This window comes from Mixophyes fleayi, chromosome 7 (genome assembly GCF_038048845.1).
Source record: "Mixophyes fleayi isolate aMixFle1 chromosome 7, aMixFle1.hap1, whole genome shotgun sequence".
Lineage (NCBI taxonomy): Eukaryota > Metazoa > Chordata > Amphibia > Anura > Limnodynastidae > Mixophyes > Mixophyes fleayi.
Window position 1 is genome coordinate 103,988,187 of NC_134408.1, and position 22,384 is coordinate 104,010,570.

Sequence of the window (22,384 nt, forward strand, 5' to 3'; positions counted from 1 at the left end):
TTATATAGCGCCAACATATTCCGTAACGCTTTACAATTGGGGACAAACATAGTAAACTAATAAACAAACTGGGTAAAACAGACAAAGAGGTGAGAAGGCCCTGCTCGCAAGCTTACAATTTTGATTTTATATTTATCTTGTCCTAGTAGGTCAATGGATTTATAATTATTTCTTCTGGCTAACACTTTATTACGATACCTTAGAGCTCATTTTGAGCTAACTCTAGTGTGGACAGGTTTGGGAGGGAGGTGGAATTCTTATTTTTACCAGCACCAACCTACATTCTTACATTTTGTTTCTTGTGTCATATCTAGTCACTTCCCTGCCATATGTTCATTTCATTGGAAATGTTCATATTACCTGTTAAATACAACAAGACTAAGCATTTCATTAGGAATTAGCTTTATTAAAAAATAACAGATTAATTTCTGTTAAACATACAATTGGTTAAGGTTTGTAGTAAACACTAACATGGATTATGAAGTCGAAAACAAAACATTCTTTTTACATGATAAACTTTACTATTTAGTTATAATGGTGAATCCAGTTTAACTGAACAAAATTGAGGGCACATATGCTATACTAATCAGACATTTTGGGTCAAGGTCTGGACGCAATCAAAGGTTACCAAGAACCATAGTGTACATATTTCAGGTAGTGTGCCTGTTCACAAGTGTGGTCTGTTCACAAACCTTAGTGTTACTACACAAGATTAAAGAAGGTGTGTTGTCTAGCACCTATTAATAAAGAGTGCCCTACAATATTGTGCAAAATAGACCATGGAGGTTTGTAGGAAGACACAAATGTAGGTGCAGGTAATAATTCTTTATATGATGCAACTCCTTAATTGGCAATCAAAATATCTGTATGCCAATACAGGTAAATAAATCTTTCACCTCTGTACTGTATTACACAGTAAGGTCATTTGAGGCAATTATATTTTATAAATCACAGTGATGCATTCAAAGTAATAACGTCTCGCGTTATAGAGGGCATTATTCAGTCCAACAGCTTAAGGTCTCAAAACACAGAAAATGCCCATATTCCACACATCAGAACTCTGAGGCATTTCCCTGTCTTCATGATTTGCAACTTTATTCTTCTGAAATACACCCATCTGGAACTAGACATGAAATGCAAGTGTTTGCTCCTAAATTACTAAAGTGAACCAAATCACCAATTTTGGAAACATCGAAAGATCTAAATTGAACAGACATTTTGCTCCTTTATGCCACAATCCCATTACAATTGGTTCTCCAACACTGCACGACATTTGTCTAGTTCTGGTCCAATTATATCTATATGAGAGCAGCGATGTAAGGACTTAAAACTTTAAGAACAAGTAAACAGACTAATCAACAACATTTCTGAAATAGCCAAATTATACCTCTCTGGCCAGCAAACAACATTTCACATATATTTGCTGACCGTTGTGAAATTTCAAAGTTGCTTAGGAGTATGTAGTTTTTCTTTTTTTTTATCATCATGTAACACTCTATAGCTGTGCAGAAGCCAGACCGACAGCCTCCTGCAAGATTTGTGTAATCACACACCAAATATGTCACAAGTGTGAGAAATTAACCAACATGTTATGCTTTCATTTTGAGCTTCTTGTCCAATATCAGCAACCATTTAGTTACTGTCTAAGAGCTGTGGTTTTTGCCGTTATTATATTGATTATTATACGCCACAGTAACCACCACCTCCCTCAGGACACCTCAAACAAAAGGCCTGGCTATAAATTCAAAAGTTGTATAAAACCTAAAATGATTATAAACAGACGGGATGAACCAATGATTTGCACTGTGTGAAAATAAAAAGGTCCTATTGAATGCTGTAAACTACTTGTGAAGAAATAAACCTGAGATTTGCTTCATGACATATAGCTATTACAGTTTAGGTTGAGCAGCAAGCTTCCGATGCAAGTTCTCAGCCAGTTTGTCAAGGAATTCAAATGTACTCAAGTAATCAGATCGCTGCACACTATAAGGAAAAACAGAGATCAGTTATCTTTTTATAAATGGATACACTTATCAATAAAAAATATTACAACCCTGATCACTAAATACTTACTTGGGTAAGCCCTTAATACAAGCAGCAAGGTCTTTAGTCATAAATCCAGCCTCTATTGTCTCAATGCAAACCTCCTCTAAGGCTGCAGCAAAGCTCTTCAGTTCAGAATTGTTGTCCAGTTTAGCTCTATGTTCCAAGCCTCTGGTCCACGCAAAGATGGAAGCTGGTAAAGGGAATGGGAAACAATACATTATACACCAATAGATACAGCTGTAGACTTGTGTCAGCCTATACGAATCAAAATGATTAGTATAAAATTAATTTCCACCTATTCATTGGAAAGATAAAAGAAACAAAAAGAGCATTTAATGGCAGTCCAACGCAAATCACCGACTTAGATCAATATATAAGCAGATACGTATGGACAAAAACAGGGATACACTGCAATCTCCAAATACATAATTAATGATAATTAATGCTGTACTAACAACTACTTTTATATATTAAAAACAGGGAATGTTAGTTCCACATGTTGCAATATATGTTAAGCTGATATGTATGGATAGAATTTTCTTATTTGACAGTAAATACAGAAATGTACCAGCAAGTGTACATTTTCTCAGGTTTAGCTTAAAGTGATGCTGTAAGTGGGCAGGTCCTGGCTATTTGCTTTTAGCTAAAATTATTTTTACCTTTGTAGTTAGTAAACTGGCATAATAGAACTAGTCATTTAGTGCAGTTGACTGTTTTCATTCTCTCCATAAAGCACCACAATACTGATTTCAGGAGTGCAAAAACAGTGCATGAAAATGGTGCTCCTTACACAACCCTTCATACGTATAACTATGGTATTTAAAAGTGCAAATGAGATTTCATTCTAAGGGGGGTATTCAATTGTTAGCGTTAACGGAAAAAAACGAGCGCTCAAAAAATATTACCGTTTATACTGTAATATTGCACGAGAAAAGCGTTAATACGGTAGTTTACTCGCGGAATTTCAGCTCGCCGCTCAGGGAGCAGCGAGCTGAAATTCCGCGAGTAATTACCGTATTAACGCTAAGATTTTTTGAGCGCTCGTTTTTTTCCGTTAACGCTAACAATTGAATACCCCCCTATAAATCTTTCATAGATCAAAATAGTGGTTTTACACTTCAGTTACCAATAGGGTTAGTAGAGGTCTCCTGGCCTTTCTGATGCATCCTGTAGTGGCGGGTTACCGTGCCATGTGCAGCTTCTGCTTCCACGGTCTTCCCATCGGGACATATAAGAACACTGGTCATCATTCCCAGAGAGCCATAGCCTGCATAAAGACAATCACTGTTCACTGACTGCTTTGCACATTGAACATGTTACTGGCCGTGCTTTTTATACAGCTAAAACATGACACCGGCAAAAAATTGTCGCAGTGACTTTCGATGTTTGACATACTCCCACGCGCGTATCCAAGACTTCGCCCGCGCTGCCCCCCTCCACTGGAACAAGCTCCCTCCCTCCATCAGAACTTCCCCTAATCTATCCAGCTTCAAACGGGCCCTAAAAACCCACCTTTTTCTTAAAGCCTTTCTGTCTCCCACTTAACTTCCTACCTTATCTTCTGCCTCTGTCCCCCTACTCTCCCTCTCTCCCCTGCGTCTCTCTGTCTGTCCACCCCTCCCCTTAGATTGTACGCTCCTCTGAGCAGGGCCATCTCTCCTCCTGTTTCCACCACTTCTAACTCTGCTCTCCAGCTACTTAGCCCTCCTCCTCAAAGGTCCTCCACCCCACATCCACTTTCGCTCCCTCCTCCCCCCTGGGGGTCTCCCTGTCTTCCACGCCCCCCTTCTTGGGCCCCGTCATTTTCGGATCCTCCCTCCCCCTTCCCCGCCCTCTCTAGCTGTGCATTGAGCGTACTGAGTTGCTGTGTTTACTGTACTGTGCTGTCTCCCATTGTATTGTGATTTTGTTTGTCTCTGTACGGCGCTGCGGATGCCTTGTAGCGCCTTATAAATAAATATTAATAATAATAATAATAAATACTGATGCATATATTTATATAGAGGAGACAAGCTGTTTTGTAACATTAACAGCTTTATAAATATTTTGCCATTCTGTTTCAAAAACGTGGAAGGCGTTAAACTTTTCTTTGTATAATTACTCCCAATGCAGTGGCTTGTTAAGCATAGTTTTATACGGAGCTGTGCAGCATTGTGGGAGCAAACTGTAAAAGTTGTATCTACCAGTGACTCGCCTGCTTTCTCATACTTTCTGACTGGCCATGCACCCTTATGAGGTTATAGCCACCCCTTGCAATTAGGCCAGACCGCCAGGCTTTTCAACTGTACAGGGATCACTTAAATTAGAAGTAGACTTTGTAACATAAAAAAAATCCAAACAAATAATTTCAGTAAAGTCATATAAGCATTATATGACTTAGCAGTTTTATTTCCTTGGCTCTGCAAAACAGAACCTGCAAAACAATTAAAGTGAATGTTTAAATGGCAGAAGGGGGATGTGAGCGAGAGGACAGATTGTTGAGATTTCAACTCCTACTCACACAGTTTTTGTGTTCGTCTCTTATGTGCAGTGGTTTTCTTAGCACTGTATTGCACTTTTAACCCTGTACTAAATATTGTGCTGGTGTTTATTTCTCACCTTGTGCAACGGAATCTGACTGTACATCACCATCATAGTTTTTGCATGCCCAGATGAAGCCACCTTCAGATTTCATTGCTTGGGCCACCATATCATCAATAAGCCTGTGTTCATACCAGATCTTTTTCTCATCAAACTGGGATTTGTAATTTCTGCAAGACAGGTAGTAGAAAACTACATTACAACTACTCAGACAAATAATTATTGCCATGAGAAAAATAAATGTGATATCCGGTTATTTAGGCTAGGTACACAGTACAGAAATTTTCTCCCGATGCGTTATCTATAACGATTTTACAAACAACTGATATACTTATAATAAAAAATAACAAAACAAATCCCGATCAGCATGCCAATTCATGTGAACACACTAAGGGCTAGATTTACTAAGCTGTGGGTTTGAAAAAGTGGGGATGTTGCCTATAGCAACCAATCAGATTCTAGCTTTCATTTATTTAGTACCTTCTACAAAATGACAGCTAGAATCTAATTGGTTGCTATAGGCAACATCCCCACTTTTTCAATCAGATTCTAGCGGTCATTTTGTAGAAGGTACTAAATAAATGAAAGCTAGAATCTGATTGGTTGCTATAGCCCTAAGTGTTTTACAAGATTTACCTTCAGATCTGTACTCTTCATCTGTCATAACCATCGGCTAAAAAGATCCTGTCTCTGTAAACTCTATGGAGATCCTGATCACGAGTGCATACACACTGCAAAATTGGAACAACATTGTTCCATTGCTGAACGAATTTTCAAGTCAGTTTGAAAATCTTGATTAACAATTTCATATGCTTTGGAACAATAATTATTGATCGTACCAGTGGACACACTACTGTGATATCTGGCCAATCAGTCGTTTATTGTCCGATTTGCCTGATAATCTGCAGAAATCACTGTAGTGTGTACCTAGCCTTAGAGACACCTACCTACAAGACAACATGAAACATCTATATTTTTAGCCCCACTGATCTTCAGTTCATTTACAGTGGGAGCAACAACTATCCAAAATTAATTTAATCGGGCTATGCTGGATAGCCATCTCTAAAATTAATTTTGTAAACTGCAATCCTAGGTCTTAATTAGATTAAGATAATCCTATGTTATTTGGTTTAAATAATGCTATGTAAAATTCACTTAAAAAATGTTTGTTTAGAATCATGCCGTTATTAATCATATTAATTATCATATAATAATCATATTAATCATATCTGTTGCAAATTTCCAAGAGGGTAACAGATTTTCAGAGAAATTCAAGGAAAAGTAAAAAAATAACCATATACTTCTCATAGATCTCCTGGAAAATGTCTTTAAACCGTCCATCGTATCGCTTGAGGATGGTGTTTTTGGTGCTCATATACAGAGGCCAACATTTAGACAGAGCCATCTGGAAGGAGCTGTGAGCAAAATCTCTAATGGATTGGTCGGTGTTGTACATGCCAAGAGCAACACCCCCACAATCTGCATGAAAACAAGACATAGAATTAATCACAAGCACATTTTTCATTTAGTTTATTCAGTTGTCTCCCATCAGGACATTTTACATTACTTTAACGCAGGATTACTGGCAAAAAAAAAATTCCATAATCAACAATTAAGAAAGATCTCTTTAGGATACTATTCTGATTGTAAAAAGAAAACATCGCACTGTACCATATTGTTTTACTTTTATATTATGCAGCAGACAAGTAGTGATTTTGTCTAGAATCCAGAACACTAGAGTGGTCCTGTACAATGGAGGTAGCCATACAATGGAGGTAGCCATTTTTAATTAGTTATGAGAATGTAGTCTATCAATGGCGCAAATACTGTGTCTATTCTACATTAAAACAACCACAGATTTCTACACTGAATACTCTACAACAAGAATAAATCTATTATATACTAACCTTCAAAATTATGCACAACATATTTAATAGGTTCTCCAGCGCCTTTAGGAGTGAACGATATTTCCACTGTGCCTGGCCCAGGAACAACAAAGTCGGTTGCTCTGTACTGCAATTAGAAAAACAAAGTTAATATTAAGGATTAAAAGTCTTTTTTGGAAATGCCAATTACAAACACCAGTGAAACCGCATTTGAAATGCAAGAGCATTTGGTATGTAGTTATTAATTGACGTTTTATTCATGTTTAGCATGTCAGTGGAGTTAGCCTAGGGCTTCCCAGTGCGTTCTATTATGGTAAATGAAAGTGAAAAGATCAACATTCCCAAACACAAGCAACATCACGAGTGGGTATTGAAAACAATGGAGTCTATTTTCAGAAGTTTTATTTGTCTATTGTACTAGCATTTTAAATACTAGTACATTGCATAAAATGAATGCCCGTGGATGAGGTCTAGAACAGGTTTTAAAGAAAAAGGAAAATTATTGTTTAGAATGTTGGTGATACATAAAATGTATTTTATCCTCACTGTAATGTAGTATCATTGATGGAAAGCATACATAATGAAAAAAGGATAAAGCATATAATGTGGTATTTATTGGGTAATTATAAAAAAAAATCAGTTGGTAGAAGTTAATTAAAATATACTTAAAATACCATTTAGGAAAAAACAATTATGGAAAGCATATGCAATAAAAAAACAAAACTGCATAATTATATATTTACGTTTTCTTACTATACTTTGAAAAAGAATTTTGCCTTTTCAGTCCTGCGGTTAAAGGTTCATTTTGTGCCCTTATGGTCGTTTGTTTTTACAGCTTTAGATAAACTTTAATGACTTAATTGTTAAAAGTGTGCAGACTTTTGAATTTCAAGGATCAGACACTTAAAATGTGCATAGTCTAATAAATAAGACAATTATTTCAATTAAGGAAGAGGGTTTGGATGCTAAATAGTTGGAAGACAAGGCTTGCTAAATTTTGTTAAAAGACAGATTTGTTCACTTGTAAAGTTTCATTAAGTTTTATCTATCTCTCCTATCGGACATGCCTCTCAATATGTGGGTTCTTTAATTGATAATTTAGTTGTAGTTTATGTTGACCTACCCAATGTTGCATTGCCAAAATATCCCTTAAGGACCCTTTGATTATTTAGTCTCTACTATATCCAAAGTGAACCTTAATTGTCTCCTCTGTTCACGCTAGTACAGACATTACAAAATTGCTCACCACAATTCCCTCAAAAAAAAAAAAAAACAACGATGATCTTCCTTGTTATAAAAACAAAACATTCTGTATTTATTGGGGGCTTAATGAAAATTTCTCAAAACCTTGTCAGTTAGAATAATATATGGCATAATGTGCCTATTATAGGTCTCAAATTTAATCTGAAGTTTTACTTGAGTTATCTTTTATGGCTTTCACAAAACCATTTTGTTAGGGTGGGTAGGCATCTGGGTTTTGGATTTCTTTGCAATGAGTGGCCTTCTGAATGTGAAGACATGTATTGTTGCATGGTGGGCATCACAGTGGCTAAGTGGTTAGCACTTCTGCCTTACAGCACTGGGGTCACGAGTTCCATTCCCGACCATGGCTTTGTCTGGGAGGAGTTTGTATGTTCTCCCCGTGTTTGCGTGGGTTTCCTCCAGGTGCTCTGGTTTCCTCCCACACTCCAAAAACATACTGGTAAGTTAATTGGCTGCTAACAAATTGACCCTAGTCTGTGTATGTGTGTGTCTGTGCGCGAGTTAGGGAATTTAGACTGTAAGCCCCAATGGGACAGGGACTGATGTGAGCGAGTTCTCTATACAGAGCTGCGGAATTAGTGGCACTATATAAATAAATGGTGATGAGGATTTGCTCCTTTCCCCTCTTGTATTTTTTTGTTTTACTTCTCTTTCTCCTCTTTTATGCATTTCTCCCTTACCTATTTTTTCCCCCCATTTTGCTACGCTAAACTAAAAATGAATAAAACTTATATTAAACAGGAGAGACAACCGAATTTCAGCCTTGTCGTCATCTGCTTTGTGATGGAGACTACAAATAATAAAAGGATAACCAGATTCATTTAAGACACTAACCTCAAAATGTTTCTTAACTTATTTGTGCATAATAAAGCAAATCAATATACTAGACATAGCTTTATATTATTCCTCTGCACAGGGCTTGAGTAAACCTGATAGTTGTGTCTGCTATCTGTACGATTTTTTTTGGCACACCCCAATTACAACATAGCTGTCGTTGCACTTGCCCAAACCTCCAGTTTATTGTGTTGCAAGAGTATTCTTGCCTAATCCTTAAAGTATTCTGAGCATAAGCAACACACCTTCATATGTAAATATTTCAACAGACTCTTATAAGCTGGTTTATTTCAAAACAGTTGGGGTTACATACACAATGTTTGGGGGGCTCCTACCCTTTCTTCAAGTGCAAATACTCTTACACAGCTCAAAATACTTTAAAGTATTTGGTGCTAGTACAGGATGGGGTACCCAAAGTGGTTTGGAGCACCGCCACTTCTAAACAAAGTAAACAGAAGATATAAACCCCACATTTGCATTCATTTATTTGTTGCAAGAGATTATTACAAATTAATACAACTAACAGTTCAGCTCTTGGAGGAGATAAAGTGATTATGTGAAGAGACAAAAAGTATGGCACCCTACTGAACAGTGAACTCTACAGGTAGGCTTAACAGCTTCAGAGACTTTCTATAATAATTATATATTCCTTGCTAAATATTTTCTTTAGGCAAATACAAAGCAAATAAGGAAACAATCAGTGTGCCTTCAACGGAGAGCAAAAAAAATTCTTAACGGAAAGCTAAATACTTTTTTTTAGGCAATCTTCTTTAACTACAGTGCACCACTTTAAACAAACTCTTCCACTTTTATCGAACCCAGCTTAGTGGATGCACCCCATATCCAATGAATGAGTACTACTCATTAAACTGGAATACCGGGTAGAGTAATTCATAATTTATCAATTCACAATAATCTCCCCTTTTTAATTATCTTTAGCCATCAGGGAGAAAAATGTTGTAAAAGGAAAGAATAATATACAACACATCTCGATTCATAGCTAGATCTATTTAGTCTATGGACTCCACTAACTAACTGAATCAGACTTATAACAGTTCTGTTACCGGATTCCATTTATCAATAAATCAAATCTTACAGTCTCACCTGATCCCCATAGGCATGACGGCCAATGATGATGGGTTTGACCCATCCGGAGACGAGCCTGGGAATGTTCTTGCAAATGATGGCCTCTCTGAATACAGTTCCCCCTAGAATGTTCCTGATGGTTCCGTTAGGGGACTTCCACATTTGCTTCAACTTGAATTCCTCCACCCTATTCTCATCAGGTGTGATAGTGGCACATTTGATTCCAACGTTGTATTTTTGAATGGCTTCGGCAGCTTCAACTGTGACCTTATCATCAGTCAAATCCCGATTCTCCATACCAAGATCATAGCTTTAAAAAAATAAAAAATCAGAGCATATAAGCATGAAGATTCTTTGCTTTTAGGCATATTAATATGAAATAGAAATAGAAATATACATCATGCAGTGTAGTCTATGGAGGTTGCCAGGGATGGTGGGTGCAAAATCTGGCAATTGGTCTATGGGCCACCAGGGCAGACCAACTCATGCGCCCATATGCATATTGGTACTTCTAGTGTCACGTATATGTAGTATAAATGGTGCTCCAATCATGAAAAATAAGTATTACCCCCATCATAAATAATTAATGCCACCCATTGGCAATCAAATATTATTGCCCCCTTAATATAATATTCATATGTCCCCCATAATAATACTGTCACTTAATATAATGAAAAATAAAATATGCCCCATAAGTTAATTACAAGTTAATTTTGCCCGTTAATCAATAAATAATAATGCCTTCATAATTATTAAGTAGTAAAACTACCACTTATGCACACCTCCAGCTCCTACTTTGTTCGTGGGAGGCACTGCACCTGGTGAGGAACTATTAAAACACTTTTTGATGGCAGATTGGCAAACATACAAATTTGGCCGCATAGCCTTCATGTGTGTGAGTGTGTTAGGAAATTTAGACTGTAAGCTCCAAAGGGGCAGAGACTGATGTGAATGAGTTCTCTGTACAACGCTACGGAATCAGTGGTGCTATATAAATAAATGGTGATGATATCAGTAATTGTGTGGAGGTTCCAATGACGACCGCTACTCAAATATTTTCCAGAGCAGCAATAGACACCGGAACATCTTGGTGGCAAATCCAGATATTTTATATACAGAGAAGTGCGCCTGGATGTACAGCAGGAGTGTTACAACACATCCTGGGGCCTCATTCTTTTTTGGGGCCTTTTTGCAGTTCCACTGTCCAAGTGTTTAACTGCGATAGAAACAAAATGTCTTAAAAGACGTTTTAAATATGCACTGATCACTGCAAGTGATATGTTCAGTTTAAAAACGAAAGAAAGTGAAAATTTGTCTTGTTTTACATTTAATATTTTTGTGATTCCAATATTGGTGTGTCACAAAAAAAATGTATCACATGGCAGCATTTGTTCACCAATTTAAAATTTGAGATCCACTCCCTTAGAAAAAGCTGAGGCTCAATAGCTAATATATGCTGTGGACAATCATATGCTTCCTTTGCCAAGCACCGATATATAATCATGTCACCATTTAAAAGAACTCTACAATCATTCCTAGGGGCATATTCAATTGACGGCGGGATCGCTGAAAATCCCGCGCTCAAAAAATATTACCGTTATTACAGTAATCCTGCGCGGGAAAACCGTTAATACGGTAATTTATTCGCTAGATTTCAGGGAGCTGCGAGCTGAAATCCAGCAAGATATTACCGTATTAACGGTAATATTTTTTGAGCGCGGGATTTTCTGCGATCCCGCCGTCAATTGAATATGCCCCTTAGGGTTATATTTACTGAACTGTGGGTTTGAAAAAGTGGAGATGTTGCTTATAGCAACCAGATTCTAGTTATCATTTATTTAGTACATTCTACAAAATGACAGCTTGAATCTGATTGGTTGCTACAGGTCACATCTCTACTTTTCAAACCCGCAGTATAGTAATTATACCCCCTAATGTTACTACTACTGTTATCAATTCTCAAGTACACAGAGGACCACTTTTCCTTGCTACTAGACTAGTCAAAGACAATTTATAGAATGACTGCAAACTTTGCTTTTGCTTTACACTGCCTTGATAATTTAACATAGTCAAATGTACATATACAAGTCGAACCAAAATTGAAAGGTCCCCTTTGGAGATACTGTTCACAATAATCAGTTACCATGACCTTTGTGTACTGACAATATAGGTCATGTGTTGGTTGTGGTATTTTACAGATATCCATAGTAGATAAATGGATTGTGCTATGGTTCCTAATGACCATTTCTTATCTCCTCTGCCACTTATATGTGTACACTCTACTACTGCACAGTCAGCATTATATAAGCTTATAGAATTACACTTCTCCATTTGAACACATCACCTGATTGCACGGGAGGACTGGTCATATTTGCAGTTATACACGTTTCTGCATTTATGCTTCGTTGAGTGCTTTTATAAGCAGCATAGAACCTTTGATTTTAATGATATTCAGCGTTACATTGATGCCACCCAAATTAAAAAGATTTAAAATGTCATAAAATGTGTCTTATATAAACACATATTGATAAGCCTGGTATACCCAGAAATAAACCTGGCATGGCTGTGAGAGTCTACCTATGTGACTTTCATAAAAAGGATTACTGATTACAGCAGCTTCAGTAACCTACATATCTCCACTTATTTAAGTTACACTGTCTATAGTGCAGACGATGAATACACATATACATAAATCAGGATTGTGATATTGATTCATTAATTCAAATTTGCAGGTAAACCAGACACTCAACTGGATACGCAAACAGTAACATGTGAATTCAATTCATTCCCCTGAGAAACTTTGTTTTATTGATTTATGCAGTCAAATATGATGCGAAGTAAATGGCGCATTAATCTATGCACTCCTTTTCACTTACATTATAAAAGCGCACAAAATAAAACCAGACACTATCACTTGTATGAAGTATATTTAGGGTTCTCATGTGTTCTAATTTTCCCAGAAGAGTCATAAGTGTTCCCACCAGCAATGTGTATCTCTCAATATTAATTACACTCCTTATGAGCATTAATTTAAAGAATTAGCTAGTTAAAATTAAGTACAAATCATATACAAACGTTTACTGCAAGTGTGCAATTGTTGCATATTTAAGAAACGGTTTCAGGTATACAAGACTTTTAAAAGAAGAAATTATATACAACCACAATCTCCTAATAATAAATCAAATTGGGTATGTACTCATTTGTTTCCATTATTTAGCCTACCGCATGTGCAGTTCTATATTTACTAGTGATACACACTTCATCTAGCTTTTATTCACCTATTTATGTCTTTGCGTGGTTATGGTCCATTTTTGCCTGCAAATATTTTGGCAGATGAACAGAATTGCCCAGCAGGCAAGATGAAGAATTAATTAAAGCAATAATATTTCAGCTTTAGTGTATACAGTTTATAAGTATTGGAAAGTCCTGCCCTGTGAACTTTTCCCTAAAAGATTATTAACCGTCTTGTGTCTGTGGTGCTAATGCGATGCACCTAGTAGAAGATCTAGTTCTTTAATCTGTTCAAAGTCTCTGCATGCTAAACAAAACAGGTTCAAAAGGCAAATGAGAGTAGAGCAAACGGTAATGGTATCAGCTGAACAACATAAATTACAGGTAAGTCAAGGAAAGCCAGTCTTTTTAAAAAAAAAAAAAAAAACCCTAAACAAACCTGTTTTATTAGCAGCTTGGATTTACGTGTATAGGATATATTATCCATAATGTTTTGGATTTAGGGATTTTTCCTGTACTTTGCTGGGCAATGCTCAAACATAGTAAGTTACATTTAACATTTTCTGTTTTTTTCGCAGAAATATTGCATTCTCCTCCTCAATAGACTGTTTAGCAGTGTTCCTCACAGTAACTGTAGGAAACAGCATATGACGAATATTTCTGCGTGTATGGCATTACCAACACAAGTGTATCTTTTTTCTTCTTTTGGGCTTTCAGATATGCTCTAAATGGCGGGTTGCCAGTAACATATCATATTTCAGTATATTTAGTATTCATTTACATGTAACAAACTTTCCAAATATGCAATAGAAGACAAGTTATGGGCCTATTTAGCAACATAAGCTGTTTTTTCTTGCAACAATATAAAACATAAAAAGAACAAAGGCACTATACAATATTCTACCCATATATTTCACTAACAGCTGCAAAATATGTTAACGAAGAAAATTAATAAGTTGGTCTAACATAACAGTACGTCAATTTTTTTTTTTTTTGCATTTTCCTATAAATAATACTTCTTATTTACAATAGTTTCTGTTTTAGGCATTTTGTCAAATTAGGTAAGTTTGTCTCAAACAGTAGAGTAACATACTTATGTTGGTCACAGAAATGGTGCAGTTTTGTAATTTTGATCAAATTGTCTGGCCACTTTCCCTGGTGTCAGTTTCAAAATAATCAATACTCATAATTAAAAGTACTGTTTTCGTTGAAAGAATTTTATCGGGTAGGGCAGACAAACAGGATGAACACCATGGGGTATATTTACTAAACTGGGGGTTTGAAAAAGTGGAGATGTTACCTATAGCAACCAATCAGATTCTAGTTATTTAATACATTCTACAAAATGACAGCTAGAATCTGACTGGCTGCTAGAGCACACCTCCACTTTTTCAATCCCGCAGTTTAGTATATATACCCCCATGTGTGTGTAGGTGAACATTCTTCCTTGAAATATTGGAGCCCGTATACTGCATTACAATTTGGCCTTTCAGTACAGAGCATATAAAATATATAAACAAAAAACCGATTAGTGTAATTTTACCGACCATTCAGGTGCAGCTAAACGGGTCAGTTTTTTTGCCAGTATCATTGAATGGCCAGATTACAACCATTAGACTTACATGTAAATTTATGAACTAACTGGTATATGCTGTGTAATCAAATTATGAATTAATTACCTGTGTAAATCCAATTCCACATATGGCAAAATTAGCTTCTCTTTAATCAGTTCCCAAATAACTCGAGTCATCTCATCTCCCTGCATCTCCACCACGGAACCACCTACAATTTTCTTGGACATGCTAAATAGAGAAAATAAAACAGCGAGACACATTGTGAGTGGGTTATTCTGATAAAGATAATTGTTACAAAATATCTATCCTTGCATCCCTCTCGATAAAGCTGTGCTATACCCACATACGGCACACAAACCTTTCTGCGGAATTGCGATGTGCCTGTATCAGATGACATCTAGCTTTTAAAACCTGGCGGAAATCGTTTTCTAACTTATTACTGAGATTAAGGGTAATGTGTGTCACTTTTGAAATTTAAAGGGTCACACATATGGCGCTTAAGTGTCAGGTTCCCCATCACTACTTTAAGCAGTTATATTTCATTACACCTATTTAACATGACATGGTAACTTGACATGAAATAATACTGTTTAATGGTATTTTATATACACAAGTTCTTAGTAGGGTTTAACTTACACAAGACACTGAATAAAATTGTATGCTGATAATTTTATCCAGAACAAAAAGACAATGTAAATAATACTAAGCAACTGGTCAAAAACAAAAATTTCTACACACAAATCTTTAATAAAAAACCAAAACAAAAAAAACGACTTAGGACAGTCAAAACTCATTTCTAAAGCTTCTGGATACCCGTTATACTTTGTTCACACTGCTGCCCCGGCAATATCCCGTCGTCACAGAGCATCCCAGCTCATCAGCCCCATTCACACTGCCCCTTGTCATCACAAGAAGAGCTTTGATTGGCTGACAAAGATGACTTAATCCCCCCCAATCAGCTCCTTTCTGTGAGACACTGGTTGAAAAACCCAGGTTGCACCATTTACACTGGCGGCTACCCGGAACAGACCCGGGAATAACCCTGAAAAAGTCCCGGGTCGTAGATGCAGGGACCCCGTCCACACTGAGCAAAGACCCAGGTCGTCGGGGCTCGCCTGGCAATATCCCAGGTTTTTAGGGCACTGTGAATGCGGTATTGGTTACACCCCCACTGTTGCCTCGTGACATGTAAAGTTTCTTTGTACTATGCATGTGTAAAGAGTTTCATTTGTATTTTATACATATTTATCTAGACACATTACACTATACTTTTGAGCACCACTGAGGTCTTTTTTTTGCCCCATGAAGTAGACAATGTAACATGTGAAGTCAGACATCACTTTTATACCCAAAGTTCAACATTTCAAAGTATTTACTTCACTAACATTTTGTATGAGATTACTATTTTTACTGGGCCTGAAAAGGTCTATTGTGTTTTCTGATTGCCCTGATAGTTTTAGCTTGTAAACCTATGTACACACTATTACACAAGAACAGTGATGCTGCAGTTTTCTAGAGTGATAACACCAAAGCGTAGGATAAGATAATGCACAAGAGTAATTCCCTCTTAGTCTATATGCAAAAAAACAAACATGCAATTAGGAAAATTGCATTAAATTTTAAGTATAATTTACAAGATGTGTACGGCCTACAACTATTTAACTTGTATGTATAATGATGCATCATTTGTAAAACACCCCTCTATGAAAAAGTTAAAACACATCTACAGGAATTGTTATGTTCTCATTGTAACCAGAGATTGTTTCCACTATATATTTCTAGAACTCTGTATTCCATACACAATCTTATAGCTCAAGATTACCTGTAGAGTTTTCTTAGCACAAGAAAATTATTATTCGACAGATCCTTAATAGATGAAGGCGTGGTTTGCATGGCCCAGGGGTGGGGTTCATTTTCTACCCATTTTTATGTCTAAATGGTGGGAAGTATAGGAATGTGAAAACTTTGGGAGAAATTTCAACAGTGAAACATGCAAAATTTTACAACCAAATGTAAAATGAGGCAATTATTTTGAAACAGTTTTGCAAATTTGAGTTCCCATAGGGAGTTGTGTTTTTGCTATTCTAATACTGTTCTTTGTATTATCTTGGCTCAACACTGTACAGCACAATGAAATACCTGAGCTTTTCAGAAAAAAAATATGAACACCCAAGTTAGAAAATAAAACATTAGACCTCCACACAGAATGGAAGTTTATGAAAATAGACTGTTGGGTGTTATTTTTCCAACTACATTTAAATGTATACGACACATTTCCATGCTTGGTGCTACTTGCTTTTACAACTAGATAAAAAACAAAATGCGAGGTAGTCCAGTTAGATTCTGGCCAGGTTTTATGGGGGTTAGGGTCCCGGTCGGACCTCCCATTGGTGTATGCTGGGCAGAACTTTGACCCGGGGATCCTGTTCGGAGCCATCCACTGGATGGATTTGGATAATATTTATTATAAAAACAAAAATGACACTGGACAGCCACGTCATGGGTGTGATGGAAAAGCTGCTAATCATTTTTAACAGTTACCCGGGCAACACCAGGTACTTAATCTAGTTTTTTTTATACTGTAATATGGTGTCAAAGAAAGACAAAATAGCCAGACAAACACTATCCATAGCATGTCAGTGGGCAACAGGTGGCCTGCGAGCTACTAGTGCCACCTCAGCCGGGTGCTCCTGATCTGATCAGAACAGGAGCAGCCAACTTCTGCATTAAGAGACCTCCTCTGTACAGTGTATGTAGGATACGTGGTATACCCAAAGCAGAGGGAGTGCCCTATGCTCTCCCTCCTTCCTCCGTGCGGCCCTCCACCTCTTTCGCATTGACCCTCACTGCTCTAGTGGATCTTAATAATTTTGTTGATAATTAAAAAATATCAACTGACAAGCTAGCATTTTTAAAGAAGCATTACTATGCAGAACCATAATTTGACAAGCTGTTGAACTGTTAATGTGATAAGTGTTCACAAAACAGTATCAGTATCCTGTTTCTTAGACAGATGGCTGCAAGATTTTTCAGAATTATTTTCTTCTTTTAATCACAAATCTGGGCCATCCGATTATGGGACTGAACCTTCATCTATTGATCTACACAGGTTATCCAGTAATTTAGAAATATCCCCATTTACATGGTATACTAAGAAAATCAGAATAATGCATGGATGAAATGGCAACAACTGTTTTGTATTGTCCATCCAAAGTCGTAGCAAATAGCACAGGTTGCAATTCATAATTCATTATGACTTCACAATTACTATCTTATCTAAAAGAGGAAAGTATTTGCACTGAATCAGCATCCCACCATTAATGGGTCTAAAATGGGCATTGTTGGCTATAAAATATACACTGTTCTTGCATTCACAGATAGATACACAAGCTGCTATTATTATTAATTTTTATTTATAGGGCGCCACTAGGTGTCCGCGGCGCCTTACAGGGACAAACTAAATTACAATACGAGGTGAGACAGCACAGTACAGTAAACAATAATCACAGTAACTCAGTGAGCTCAAGGCACAGCTAGCGGGGCGGGGAGAGGGGAAGGTCTGCCAACAACGGCACCAAGGAGGGAGGGCACGGATGAGAGGGAGACCCCCACGGGGAAGAGGAGGGAGCGAGAGGGGACGGAAGAAGAGGGTCGTCAAGGAGGAAGGCAGGAAAGCTGGCGAGCAGAGTTAAAAGAGGAGAAGACAGGAGGAGAGAAGACCCTGCTCAAAGGAGCGTACAATCTAAGGGGTGGGGTAGACTGACAGAGAGACACAGGGGAGGGAGGGAGAGAAGGAGAAATGGATAGGGGGAGTGGAATGAAGGGGAGTGAAGGCTAGAGGAAGGGGAATGAAGGTGAAGAGTCAGAACAACAGGTAGGAAGTTAAGTGGGAGACTGGAAAGCTTTAAGAAAAAGGTGGGTTTTTAAACACTGTTTGAAGCTGGACAGATTTGGGGAAGTTCTGATGGCGGGAGGGAGCTTGTTCCATACTTGCTACAAGTATCACTGAATTAATACAAGTTAGAACATACCAAGTGGATGCCATTTTACATTTAGGACCTAGCGGCAGTCCTCTAGTAGCTAAAAGAAGAGTTTACTCAACAGGTGTGGACTTCAGATCCAAAAGAATGGAAAATGGTAAGGACAGAGAGAAAGGCTATTTTGGGTCTTTAAGAGATATGACCTCTAGAATACTTCTTAAGTGCCAAAATAAGCTACTGATCCAACTCCTGCATAGCTTTTGTATATAGCAGACATGCTTAAATAGCCTGAAGTTTAGGTTATCTTGAACAGGTGATCCAACTGAAATTAAAACAGTTGGTCTGACAGATGACTCAAACATTGAATGGTCACTCTCCTATGTGGCTGTGCACTATACTGCAGTACAAATATCAAATGTACATCCTCTGCAACTAGCAGTGCTATACACAGAACAACCATTAACTTGGTCACATCCCGACGGACGTTGCTGCCTTTTACTGGCAGCATACTGAAGTGCTTTGATACGTCATTTATGCTCCTAAAACACTCCTACTTTTACTGATGGTAAAAAAAAATGCGTATTGCCACCTATGAGTGCTTTTTGTTTGAGAAAATGGCAAGCTACGGGACTGGAAATATGGCCTGTCTAATTCCCACATTGCTGAATGAGGTACGAAAAAAAAAAAAAAAAAATAAGACCGACAAAGTCTCTGTGGAAGTAGCCGATAAATGCGATCAATGCAAAACATGTGAACTGAAAATGTGTGGATTTTTTGCTTCATATTTAGGACATAAAATTACACTTTATTAATATAAAGGAGTAAAATAAAATAGAGATTAAAGACATGCCAGAAAATAAGTGCATGATCTTATCTATAATATTTTTTGCCATTTCTGCAGAGGATGCATATTAGGGCAATGTTATTTTAAGCAGAGTACTGGGCCAACCATGTTCTATTTTGGGCTCCATGTGCGATAATAAAAGTTGTCATTGTTTATACCCAGTGATCCTATTGCTCTATATACAACAGAAGAAGTCTATAAAAAAATAATCTTTCCATCTTAAAGTGTTCCAGTCACAATTTACGGGAATTTGAAAAACCTGGACAAATAGATGTATGTTTTTATCAGCATTGCAATATTTTCTTTACAGTGTCACTATTCACTCACACCCCAATTTACATTTTTCATGGAACTAGAAAAGACTGGTGTAAAATCTTGGACAGTGTAAAATTCATACCTACTGTACATTTTCCCATTTTCCAATTCCTCTCTGGGAAATCCAGAGAGGAGTTCTGGTGATGGAGATCAGAGTAATTTAGCCATGTCCCCCGCAGTGGAAAGCCCCGATTGGTCGTGGAGCAAAAATGACACGATTTGCCAAGTATCGCATCATTGAGTCCCTGCGTCACACCCACTTCACTTGGAAGTGGGCAGGACGGGTGAGAGTGGCCTGCTCTCCTGAGAGTTCGGTAGAACTACCTGAAATTCGGGAGACTCCTGTACATTCTGGCAGAGAAGGCAAGTATGGTAAAATTATGAAGTCTAAAACAGCCCAAATCCTTAAAGAAAAGGGCAGTTCACCACATTGTAATATTTCAATAAACAGTTTACACCTGCATGGAAAATATCTGAATTTGAAGACCTTTCAGATTGTGCAGATTTAAAAAAACAATTGTTTCCTTATCTGAGCAAACATTTCCAGTACTATATACTGTATGCATGGGTGTAACTACTAAGACAGCAAGAATAGTAACTACTATTGAGCCCGAAAGCTGAGGGGATTCCACAGCTGGTAGATCCTGTGGAGCTGAGCCCTGCTCCTCGTTAGGGTGTGCACTTTAGGGGGGCTTCCTATTGCCCAAAATACCACTCACTGTAATACTACAGATTAGCCTCATGCAGTTTTGCTCACATGAGGATAATCTGGCTGTAGTTCAAGCTCTTCAGAGCACCCAGCGTGAGCAATAAGCAGCAGGGAGATTCATTTGTAATAAGGGCATCTGGGGATGGAAGGTAATTAGATGCCAACCACACTTGAGGTACGGCACGAGGGATAAAATGGTGCAGGAGGGAGAGCAAAGAGGGTGGTAAAGAGACATGTAATGGGGGCGTTGAAAGATGTGAGATGGGGCAGTGTGTGTGACCATAACAGGGGATGCTTATATACGTGTTAAATGTTTTCTTCGGAACCACATATATGGAAACTCACAAGCAGAAAGGCTGCATTTGCCCCTGCCATCTCTTTTGAGAATAGCGTGGTGGTATCAGCAGTTAGCTTAACGAGTTACCTGCTGTGTGATCAATGGCACCATAAGGAATTTGAGGCCCCAGAATGCCAGTGAGCCAGCATTTTAGGGCTCCAAAATGTAATTCTGCTCAGGATGGAAAGGCATTCTGATATCCTCTCTATGAATAGGAAGTGCAGCCCAACACCTAACCTGTTCAAAAATAACTGGTGCAGACCATGCAGTTTCTGGACACTAAAGTTAAACATTACTTTGTGCCTATTTTTGCAGAACAAGTGTAAGTGTACAAAGGGAGAAAAAAAAAAAAAAAATTCCCCCAAGTTTATTAATTGTTTCTACAAGGAAGTGAGATTTAGGTTTATAAAATATATCAATTCTATAATTGTCTTTTACACCACACCCCTAATAGATTGTAAATACTACGCTCCCATCAAATCATTTAAATGTTCTTTTAACAAATGAACTTTAGGCACAATATATTTAACTGATTTTCCCAATGTTTGATTATGTATTTCTATAAATTGCACTAAGCTAATGGAAAGCTGAGGTGGAATGACTTTGCAAGTACTGAAGAAGAAAGCAATAGTCCTTTGAATCTTTTTGCCACTCCCAAACAGGCAGGCGTGACCCAGGACACCAGCACAGGATGAACATAGCAGGGTGATAATTCACCATTAACTAACTCTTAGTAGAGAGAGAAAAAATATAGAATTAGACAAAATGTGCAATTGCATACAAATAATATCATACTTGTATTGAATAGCACATAATGCAATTAGTCAACTAACAATGCTGTGGATATTAAATATACCTATTAATAAACACAGAAAATAATTCCCAGATATTACAGCACCACCATATATCAAATTAAAATTTAAGGTTGCACTCCTGGATGATGTCATAAAGGCACTTTTATACACCATTTTAAACGTAAAATAATATAAAATACTAATACAGTTTAGAATACCTGTTAATCTGCAACAATAAAAAAGCAAACAATTTATATACAAGAAATCAAAATTACAAAAGACGTTTTCTAAATGGACATATTAGAATGATGGATACTAGTGACTATATACATCAATAAAATTACAGTTCGCAAAAGAGAGATTACAGGACTGGAAGGGGCAGACATTACACTGGATTTGTTACCTGACTGTTAGAGGTTGTACAATTGCTGAGTCAGACCCCTGATCCCTGGTAAACTGTTTGCAAAGGAACTGACTGCAGAGCAAGACAGAGCTCTTCCCAGATCTCGCCCCTTGGCAGTCCCATCTCCCAGCTGATCCATCTACAACCAATGGGTCTTGCCCACAGGAAGTCAGGCGACCAATCCTAACTCACCACGAAACAAGGCAACAAACCTTAACCATAACGTTTTCTCTGAAAACTGCATCGAGGGGGCGTGGCTTAGGGATGTGCCGATCATTCTATACGGAACTGTCTCCATGGTAAGGGTGTGCTTACAGTGAGGGCGGACTTATGTCTGGTAATTAGGGTAAAGGTGACAGAAAGAGATGTCTTCTTAAAGGCGCAGCGCGATTTTTGTCTGCTAAATCCACTTTTCGTATATAATTAATATGTGACAATTTATGGTATGATGTAATCATTACAATGTGCATTTATAATTATATTTTACATATGAAATACAGTG

The 22,384-nt window shown here is 37.5% G+C and overlaps 1 protein-coding gene across 1 annotated transcript; it reads right to left on the reverse strand.

The window, feature by feature from the left end:
• Positions 1-385: 385 nt before the first annotated feature.
• On the reverse strand, positions 386-22,058 carry IDH1 (isocitrate dehydrogenase (NADP(+)) 1). Its single transcript, XM_075180241.1, has 9 exons — positions 21,883-22,058; positions 14,606-14,728; positions 9,714-10,005; positions 6,534-6,639; positions 5,928-6,105; positions 4,645-4,796; positions 3,173-3,313; positions 2,074-2,236; positions 386-1,983 (listed from the first exon to the last, which is right to left on the reverse strand). Exons 2-9 carry the CDS (start codon positions 14,725-14,727, stop codon positions 1,890-1,892), a joined length of 1,248 nt encoding a protein of 415 aa, XP_075036342.1. The 5' UTR covers position 14,728; positions 21,883-22,058; the 3' UTR covers positions 386-1,889.
• Between the last annotated feature and the right edge of the window lie 326 nt (positions 22,059-22,384).